At 59.7% G+C, this 10,098-nt stretch overlaps 1 protein-coding gene across 1 annotated transcript; it reads left to right on the top strand.

The window, feature by feature from the left end:
• Positions 1 to 5,109: 5,109 nt before the first annotated feature.
• LBX1 (ladybird homeobox 1) lies at positions 5,110 to 7,943 on the top strand. Its single transcript, XM_064514148.1, has 2 exons — positions 5,110 to 6,296; positions 6,457 to 7,943. Exons 1-2 carry the CDS (start codon positions 5,972 to 5,974, stop codon positions 6,960 to 6,962), a joined length of 831 nt encoding a protein of 276 aa, XP_064370218.1. The 5' UTR covers positions 5,110 to 5,971; the 3' UTR covers positions 6,963 to 7,943.
• The last annotated feature ends 2,155 nt before the right edge of the window (positions 7,944 to 10,098 follow it).

Raw genomic sequence — 10,098 nt, forward strand, 5'->3', positions numbered from 1 at the left:
CCTGCGCCTGGCACGGCCGGGAGGCCTCGGATGCCCCTGGCCGGCTCCCGCAGGAGCCAGCGGGGCCGGCCCCGTCCCACCCCCCTGCCCTCCCCCGCCCTGCTGCCTCCTCCTCCGCAGAGGTCCTGCAAAATGCATGTATCGAAGTATCTGCGCAAATTAAAAAATCCCCCCAAGTCCTCGCAGTGCCTGGACCCGGGACGGAGCAGGTCCCAGCAGCTCTTCCCCGGGAGCCTCCGTCCAGCTGGCTTCCTCGGGCTAGAAATTAAAGAACTGGAGTTTAAAAGAATAAAAATTCGCTTAAATGTATATATCTGCGTTTCCCTTTCGGGAACCCCTGCAGCGGCCGTGTGCTGGGGAGGAGAGCCCTGTCGCCTGGGTAAAACGAGGGGTCACAGAGAAACCGCTTTTAACTCCGTCCATATAGAGAGTCGCGGATGCGGGGGAATGTCGCGACAAGGCTGCAAGCGGTGGCAGGTAAAACGCGCCCGAGCCCGGGTCTCTGCCCCGTTCAGCGCGGGCTGGGGGGCTCGCTGGACTCGCTGCCCCCGCCGCAGGTCGGACCTGCTTTCCAGCCCCCTGAAAGCCCCGGGGGACACGGGGAGGGTCCCCGGCCCTGCCCCGAGGAGGGGGCGCGCTGCCCCCCGACATTTGGGGTGGGGGCACCGGCTCGGCCCCCGCGGGAGACGCTCCCGCCGCCGGCAGCGCGGACGGCTGCGGGAGGGCAGCCCGGCTCCGCAGCTGCTTTTCCTTTGCCCTTTAGCCCCGCTTGCGGCTCCCGGGCTCTCTTTTTCCTTGCCATCAGGCCCCAGCCCCCCTGGCCCGGAGCATCCCTCCCTTTCGGGCGCTGCACCCGCTCTGCGCCCGGCTAGGGACTCGCCCAAATTTGCCAGACGGTTAATTCCTCCCCGTCGCCCTGGGACGGCGCCAGCGGGCGAGCGGGCAGGGGCAGAGCCGTGCCCGGCTCCCCGCCAGGCCGGGAGGTGCCGGGGGCACGGGGAGGGGGGGGATTTGGTGAATAACAAGCTGCCCCCGGCCAGCGGCTCGGGGGCGGGCGGGGGGATGCGCCGGGCGGCCCCAGCGCCCCTCCGGGCCCGGCGGGACGAGCCGGGCTCCGTTCCTCCGGCAGTTTGTTTGCAAACGAAAAAGCGAGGGGGCAACGGCGCAAAGGGCATCGCGCTCCCTGCCCGCGGGGGAGGGGGGTTCTCCTGCCCTCTGGCCCCGGTTTGGCCGGGCTGCTGGGGCCGCGGGGCTCCCGCCGCCCCGGGAGCGCTCGCAGGGCTGGGACTGCCGGCGCCGGCGCCCTCTCCACGCCTCGCCCCTCCTACGCCGCCGCAGCCCCGCTGCCCTGCGGCCCCCGGGAGACGCCGGTTCCTCCGCTTTTTCCCTGCCAGTGAAAAGCGCCGGGCGTTTCGGGGAGGTGCGCTCGGCCGGCCGCCCCTGGCCCCGCCGTGCGCGGCCGCTTGGGTCATCTTTATTTTTGGTGCCGCGAAGTTTTTCCCTCGCAGGGAGCTGGGTGCAAGGGGGGGAAGGAGCGGGTGGTAGCTGCGAAACGACCTCCAGAGAGCAGCCTGTCCGCGGGGTTTCTGCCCAGCTCCGCGATGCCCCCCGGCCCCCCGACGTCCCCTTCCCAGCGCAGCCGCGACGCGGCGGGCGCCCGGCTCGGGGCGGCTGTTTTCCGGCGGGAGCAAGGACGAGCGGTGCTCGCGGCCAGCACCGGGGACACCTGTGGCCACCTACGGCTATATTTGTCGTGCAGCTTTGCAAGCAAAGGCTGGGAAAGGGACCTCAGAGCCGCCGCACCGCTGCCGCCTCCCGGCTCCGCGGCGGGTCCCGCGGGGCTCCCTCCGCCTGCCGGCACTCGCGGCCCCAGACCTGGGGGGTCTTCAAGGCAAAACCGATAGCTACTTGTTCCGTTGGCGGCTGCCCACCCCAGCCCCGTGCGGGATGCTGCGCCAGGGCCCTGCGCTCGCTGTCAGCTGGAGGGCCCGGAGTTTGCTCCTCGCCGCCCTGCTAACACGGAGCCGCAACGTGTTTAGACCACTTAAACTAGGCGGACATAGCTGGGCGACGTGCGCGGCTCAGCTATGCCGGGAAAGGAGGTGTCATTTGTACGCAGTTACTTTGGTGATCAACACTTGAGTGATTTATGCCGCCTGCTTTAATTACACTCCGGTGACATTTTCCTGGACAAAAGTGGGCCGCGCACAGCCAAAACCGAGCCCAAACCGAGCAGCCCCCGCGCGGAGGCGCCTGCGGTGCCCGGGACGGCTGCCGGGGCAGGGCAGACCGGCCTGCGGGGACCCCGAAATGAGGGTCTGGGGGCGGCGAGGGGAGACGCCTCCAAAGAGGGCTCGGGCCGCTCGGAGCCAGAGGGATGTTTCTGTTCTGTTTCGTTTCGTTTTTGTTTTTATTTTCTTTTATTCCCCCCCCCCCCCCGGGTATTTTCGGATTCAGCGGTAGCTTGCTGCTCAGCGGAGGAGTAAAGGCCTCGGTTTTACCCGCTTTCCTTTCCCGGGGAAAGGCAGGGAAAAGGCAGTCTGGATGTGAGCGGCACTTCCCCGACGGCTCCAGGGAACCCCCCGTCCATCCCCGGTACCCCGCTAGCCTCGGGCAGCGAGGGGCTGCACCTGCCTCCAGCCCTCCCTTCTCTGCCCTCGCCGGGAGCCCGGACCCAAACTTTTCCTGCCCGCCCCGGGGCCCCCATGGGAGGGCTGGAGCCGGTGGGGAGGGGGGGGAAGGGGGAAGGCAGCGGGTGAAGCGCTCCGGATGGGGGCGTTTTTCCCCCAAACGACCCCAAACCTGGGAGAGAGGAGCCGCAGCTGCCCTCCCCGGCGGGATGCAAAGTTTCTGGGCGGCCGGAGCTGCCCGCGGGCAGGGCTCGGTGCCCGCCGCCGCCGGCGCTCCTCGGCCGCCGCAGGGCCGCTGCCCGCCGCCGGTACCGGTACCGTCTCCGCGGGGCAGCCCCGGCGCCCGCCGAGGAAGTGGAGACGCGATGGGGCCTGCGGGGTGGCAGGGACGGTCCCTAACTCGGGGCTGCGTGCCAAGAGGTCTGGCAAAAAAAAAAAAAAAGAAAAGAAAAGAAAAAAGAAAAAAGAGAAAGAAAAAAGAAAAAAGGGGGGAAAAAAGCTGGGAGGGCTGCGGAGGGGTGCGGGTCTTTACCCGAGCCGGGCAGGGGCAGGGGCAGCCCAGCCCGCCCTCGCTCCGATGCAAACGCCGGGCAGCAAATGCAGGGGCATTTGCGGGCAACGAGTTGAAACGATCGCGCAGGCAAAGCGAGCGCAGGAAACAAACCCAAATCCGCCAAATCGCCGCGGAGCAGCCGAGAGCAAAGCGGAGAGGGGTCGCGGCGGACCTCGCCGGGACACCCGCTGCGGGCCGGGGGGCCCCGGGCCGGCCCCGCCGGCTGCCCCCTTTCTCAGCGCTGTGCTCCCGGGGGTGTCGGGGTGCAGGGCCGACTCCAGGCCCGGAGCCGCCGCACTGAGTTACTCGTGCAAAGCCTGAACCCTGCCATCGTCTTCCAGGGCCGGGGCGAGGCAAACGAACCGGGCCCCCGCTGGGCCGGGGAGCCTGTCCTGAAGCTGCTGCCCGGGCCCCGGGGCTCTGCCCCGACAGGGGAACCGAAAAAAGCGGGGCGCATTTAAAATCCCGCCCCCGACTCGGGCAGCTCGGGGGGCAAGGGGAGAGGCAGGCTGGAGGAGCCGCAGGACAACGCGCATCCTGCCAACCTGCCCAAACTCTCATCCAGAAACGAGCTTTCTTTTTTTTTCCTTCTTCTACTTTTTTTTTATGTTATTTCTGTAATTATAACACCAGCATCCCCGGCTGAGTTCTCAATAAAACCCGGATCCCGACATAAAACGCCACGCTGGAAAATAATGCGAGGGGACACAAGGGAGAGGAGGAAAGTCTCTAATTGGTTAAAATATGTTTAAATCACTTCATAAAACCCAAGCAAAGCGAAGCAAATAATCCACCTAGCAAAGCAAAGAAGCCCAGCGATTTAGAATCAGTGTAATTCGCTCCCCCCCCCGACCGGCTCCCCCCAGCTCCTCGCAGTATTTGATATGATGAATAACCCAATATAGGCCTTTAAAAATAGGTCACTGCATAAAGAGACTCCCAGAGAGCTATAAAAAATGGGAAGAGGGCGCTTTAAGGAGAGGAGCCATTTGCTTCTTTTGTGCTTGTTTGGTACCTAGCGGCCTGGGAGCTGCCGGGCGCCCACGCCGTGCCAGTCAAGGTGAAGAGGTAACGTGAGGGCCGGATACGGCCCCCGGGCTCCCCTGCGGCCCGCGCTGCGCCCGCCGGCCGCGGCCCTCCCCGTCCATGCGGGCGGCCCCGCTCTGCTGCCCGGCGCAGGGCTGCGGCCCGGGGGGGCCGGGCCGGGTCCCCGGCGGCTCCGCGCACACACAGGCTCACGGCGAGGCCGTGTCCCGGGTGGGGGCCAGGCAATGCCCGGCACGGCGGAGGCGTGGGGTCCCGCCGGCTTTGTCTGCAGCCCTGCGGAGCGCCGAGCCCCGCACGGGCTCGCGGCCCGGGTAAAAATAAAAAGGAGCAATTACGGCCCCCGCTGCCGTCCGCGACGTGTCGGCTTTGATTTCCGCCGAGGGTGCAGGGCGCACCAAGTCCCCGCCGTCGCTGCCTCCGGGCTCGCACGGAAAGGCCTCGGGCTTGAAACCGCCCCTCTCCGCCCAGGGCCCAACTACGCGCTCCGAGGTGCCCCGGGTCGGGCCCCCCCGCCAGCCCCGGCGCACGCGGAGCCCGAGCAGCCACCGAAATTCCGGGGCCGCGGCCGGCCCGCACCCGCGCAGCCCCTCCGCGGCGCCGGCCCCTGCCACCGGCAGCCTGGGGGGGCCCAGCCCCGGCGCACCCCGCTCCGGCACAGGGCGCTGGGAAAGAGGAGCACCACAAATTAAGCGGAGATCTTCGGGTTTTATTCGAAAGGAAAGATCTGCCTTACCTGGAAACACGCTCTCCCCTTCTTCCCCTCATTAAAAAACCAAACGGCTCTGGGTAGAGCCAGAGAGAGACATTTTAAATAAACTAGTAGCCGAAATTAAGAGTAGGGAGAAATAGAAGAAAAAAAATCTCGGGGAAAAAAAAAAACACCGCCGGATTTTTTTCTTTTTCTTTTTTGGTTTTGTTTTCGCTTATTATTATTTTTCACTCTACTGTATTATCCTGATGCAATAAAGGCTGGTTTGTAATGTAATTTAAAAATATATATGTCCAAACAAATAGCAGGGCCAGAATATGACAAGTGCATTCGGCATTATAATTCAAGCGGGCTCCACCTACATACCGCCTCCTAATTAATGGGTCTCCGAAGTTGCAGAAGCCTGCATTGGCCAGAGAGAGAGAGAGCGGGCGAGCGAGCGAGAGAGAGGGCGAAAAGTGTCATTGGAGATAATTGATTACCTCCCAATCAACAATAACTTGTTAGCAATAGTCAATTACCCCGTCTCTCCTCGCCTCTTTCCCCCCGGTCCGAGGTCTCGGTGCGAGGGCTGCTCTTCCCCCTCTCCAAAGTCGTCTTCTGCTTTTTGTTTTTTCCGGGGGCATTCGCTTTGGGGGGGGAGGGCAGGGAAAGTGCTGCGATTTGGGGTGTTTCTTAAAATAGCAGCCGGGAAGAGGAAGAGAGAGAGGAGAGCGAGAGGAGAGCGAGAGCGCGAGGGAAAACGTACCCGACCCAAAACCCCGGGAGCAGAGGTGCGGCAGGACCACCTCTCGGCGAGGGACCGACGGCAGCTCCGAGCGCGGCCGCCCGCCCGCCGCCCGCCGCCCTGCCCGCCGCCCGACGTGGCTCTCCCCGGCAGCAGCCGGGTCTCCTCCGCCGGAGTTGGAGGTGGGCTTCAACTTTTGCTCGCTGCCGCCGCCGCCGCCCCGCGGTCCCGCCGGGGGCTTCTCCCCGCGGCAGCGCATCCCCGTCGCGCGTGGGGAAGGCAGCCCTGCCCGGCCCGGCCCCGCCATGACTTCCAAAGAAGAGCCCAAGCCCTCCTCGGGGGAAGAGCGGCGGCGGAGCCCCTTGGACCACCTCCCCCCGCCGGCCAACTCCAACAAGCCCCTCACCCCCTTCAGCATAGAGGACATCCTCAGCAAGCCCTCGGTGCGGAGGAGTTACACCCTCTGCGGAGCGGCCCACCTCCTCGCGGCGCCGGACAAGCATCCCCCGGCCGCGCTGCCGCTCTCCGGGCGGGCGCTGCTCTCGCAGACCTCGCCGCTCTGCGCCCTGGAGGAGCTGGCCAGCAAGACCTTCAAGGGGCTCGAAGTGAGCGTGCTGCAGGCGGCCGAAGGTAAGCCGCGGCCCCGGGGGGGAGCCGGGGGGGCGCGGGCGGGGGCCCGCGGCCGGGCGGCCCGGCGGAGCGGGGCCGGGGGCCGGGGCCGGGGCCGGGGCCGGGGGGGCGGGCGAGGCGGCGGGGCGGCAGCGGCGAAAATGTGGCGCCTCGTCGGCAGGCAGAGACGGGATGACCATCTTCGGGCAGCGGCAGACGCCCAAGAAGCGTCGGAAGTCGCGGACGGCCTTCACCAACCACCAGATCTACGAGCTGGAGAAGCGCTTCCTCTACCAGAAGTACCTGTCGCCGGCGGACCGGGACCAGATCGCGCAGCAGCTGGGGCTCACCAACGCCCAGGTCATCACCTGGTTCCAGAACCGCCGCGCCAAGCTCAAGCGCGACCTGGAGGAGATGAAGGCCGACGTGGAGTCGGCCAAGAAGCTGGGCCCCAACCCCGCCGTGGACATCGTGGCCCTGGCCGAGCTGGAGCCCAGCGCCGAGGGCCGGGGCAAGGCGCGGCCCGGCTCCCCGCCGCCCCCCGCCGCCGCCGCCGCCGCCCGGGAGCCCGGCGCCGCGCCGCCCCGCCCCGCCTCGCCCCCCACAGAGCGGCCCCGCAGCCGCCGGGACAGCGAGGACGAGGAGGAGGAGGAGGAGGAGGACGTGGAGATCGACGTGGATGACTGAGGGGCGCCCCCGGCCCGGCCCGGCGCGCCCTCCCCGCCCGCGCCCACCCGCAGCCCCCGGCCCCGGCCCCGGCGCGGCGGCTTCTCCTCCTCGGTAAAAGCAATAAGCAGCAGCAACCCAGGCCACGCGAAAATTAATTTAGGGTAGACTCGGTGTCCCTCCGCCTGTCACATCTCCGGAACGGTGCAATTACGGACGGCTTCTGTATAAATATTTAAACGTATATATCGGATTTTTTTCCTTCCCCCTTCTGGAGGTTTTGATTTTTTTAATAGCTATCAATTACGATTATTTTGCCTATAAGGGAGACGCGTAACCTTGGAATAAACTCGGCTTCCAACAGATGTTTGGGGAGGCAGTTGTTTTCAGAGACTTCCAAAACGAACCACTTTAGAGGAGATTTAAGTTAGACTTAAAGCAAACAAAAAAAAAATTAGCGACTTTTCTTTCCTTGCATGTTTCAAATGTGCACGAAGTAATTTTTTTCCTTTTAAAAATATTTTTTCTTTTGCAATCTTGGGAACTTGGGGATGGGTTATAATGCAAGTTTAAAAATATATACTTTCTTTTTTCCTAGAGCATAGAGATTTGTCTCCAATGCAATTTCTGCCTCATTTTACCAATTAAAAGCTATTTTTACCATTTTCTGCTATTGTTGTGCTTTTATTAAAAAGCTACCTTTCGTATTTTTGATATGAAGGTGGTAACAAAAAATGAAAATAAAAAATCCTAGAATTATTTTTTACTCTTTTTAGAATTTTTGCATGCTATGAAAATAAAAAGGACGAATCCCAAGATCAATACATTTAAATATTACACTATAAATTAAAAATGTACAGATTTAAAAAATGTTTTTGTTCGAATTGTACAAATTTTAAAAGGCCTGCTATTTAAGTTTCGATAGGGACAATGTCGCTTTATTTACTGTCTCTTAGAATTGTACAGATAGCTCTTTTTTCCGATACAATAAAATCTTTACCATTTTAATATACTTTTAACGTTATTCTTTGTGAACTAAAAGCGCTTCCACTATCTTCCGTTTGCTTGAGACTACGAAATACGTTTCCCCACAGGGATTTGCCATCACGTTTGCATTTAAAGTTAGTTTAGCTGCAGCACCTGTGAGAAAACGACAGGGAAGGAATGCCTGAGAGAGAACTTCGTTATTCTTTTTTTTTTTCTTCTTTTTTTCTTTCAAGTTTAGTGCCAGGTAGAGCTTAAACGCAGCGAGAACCCAGCTGGTAAATAAAGTAGGAGTTTCTCGGTGTGTTTCTTCTCCACCAAGCCCACGCAGGGAAACCAAAGCCGGGCAGGGAGCGCCGGGCTGCGCCGGGGGCGGCGCGGGGCTGGAGAGAGCGAGGCAGAGCCGCCCGCTCGCACCGCTGCGCCCACCTAGGCACCGGCGCAGCGGGCAGGACGTTTCCAGCGCCAAATCACGGAGAGGAAGGGGAAAAACAAAGCGGAGAAACGGGGACGAGTCATCAGCCACCTCGACAAAAGGAGCAGCATGTGGGAGCAGAAGGGGGGATCTGCCCGCCGCCGGGCTCGCAAAACCTCCCCTCTTCCGGGCAAAATCTCTGGCTCTCCAGCACCTACAGGGATACGAGGATGGAAAACGTTTAATCCCCCCCTCCCCTTTTGTTTTTTTTTTCCCCGTTTAATTTTTTTTTCCGCCAAAATTAAGGCTCTTGTGAATCTGTTTTCTCCTGGCAGCGTGACCTGCCTTCGGAGTCGAGTAATGTGTGTTTCTCCCCATTCTTTGCAAAATTTATGTGAGAAAGACAAATCTGGTGTACAGTGGCAGAGCTCCACAGAGAAGTGTCCAGATAAGACAGGGTTGGTTTGTGGGTTGTATTTTTTTTTTTTTTTGGTCCAGTTTCTCCGAGGCTAAATAAATCTTTCTCCTCTTTGAGAATGGATGGGGTTGTAATTTTTAGCGTAAAGCATGAAAACTGGGGACAAATGAGCCCTCTTCTCTGAAGTGACAAGCGACAATGGAGCATATACAGCCTCCTGCGGTTCGCCATGCTGAAACAAGCGTGCCCCTCCGCAGCAGAGAGAAGGCGAGCGCTTGGAGACCATATGGTTTTTGAATTTTCTTCACAATTTCCAGACAATTTGATGGATTAGGTTAACCCTCCCTTCCACTGTTTAACTCCACAACAATGGGAGCAGAGCTGTTCTCCCTTCGTCGGGGCATCTGTGCGCTTCTATTCTTCTCTCTTTCTCTCTTGGTATTTGGAACAAGCCTATGAATTACAATGAAATTCACTTTCTTTAGTATTATTTGGGAGAGCACTTGTTTTCCGCCACCTCCCGCCCCCTCCCCGCCATCCCCTCTTTTTTTGTTTGTTTTTTTTTTTCTCCTCCAAGTGATAGGTTTGACTTCTGTCCAGATCTCTCGGAAAGCCTTCAATCTTGTCCTTAAGTGTTTTTATGCTAAACAGGCAAATCGTAAATGCTGAGAAACTGTGACATTTATGTGAAGATCTAGTTAAAGGGCTTTATTTGTTTTCTTTATCTGTTCTTTTTTTTCCCCCCATTCCCTCTCCTCTTCCCCCTCCTCTCCTGTCCCCTCCCTCCCCCCAGTCTTTTATTCTTTTGTCTTGGAATGGATTTAATGAGGCTGCAAACACTACAATTCAATATAACCAAGAAATAAAAAAGGGGTGGCTGGGCGCATGGAGAATGGGCTCGGAGTTCATTTGGGTTTCTGATCTATTGACTTCTGTGTGCAGACAGGAGCGATGCGGGGCTGCCTTGGACCCGCAGAAGTTTACCACACGTGGCTGGGGCGGGTTAGTAAATAATGCCTCCTCCCGAAGATTTGCGGCGTGTTAATTTGGCTCGCCCTCGCTTCCAAATAGCCGGGATTTTAGTTATTTAATTTACATACTGAAAAACAAAAGCTTTTTTTTTTAACTTAAAAATCAAGAGCCGGCTAGTGCCCCTCATCTGTCACCCATTTTTAAACGCGCCGTTTCCCTGGGATTACCTAGCCCGGTAGATTTATCGCTCAAGGTTTGCTCTCCCTCGGATTTTAGACACAGTTCGGAACTGGGTATTTTTTCCCCTTATTTTTAATGTTGTTTCTCTCTCTCTTTTCGCAGCAGGACTAGGGACGGGACCAGAGCTG

This window comes from Dromaius novaehollandiae, chromosome 6 (genome assembly GCF_036370855.1).
Source record: "Dromaius novaehollandiae isolate bDroNov1 chromosome 6, bDroNov1.hap1, whole genome shotgun sequence".
NCBI classification, from domain to species: domain Eukaryota; kingdom Metazoa; phylum Chordata; class Aves; order Casuariiformes; family Dromaiidae; genus Dromaius; species Dromaius novaehollandiae.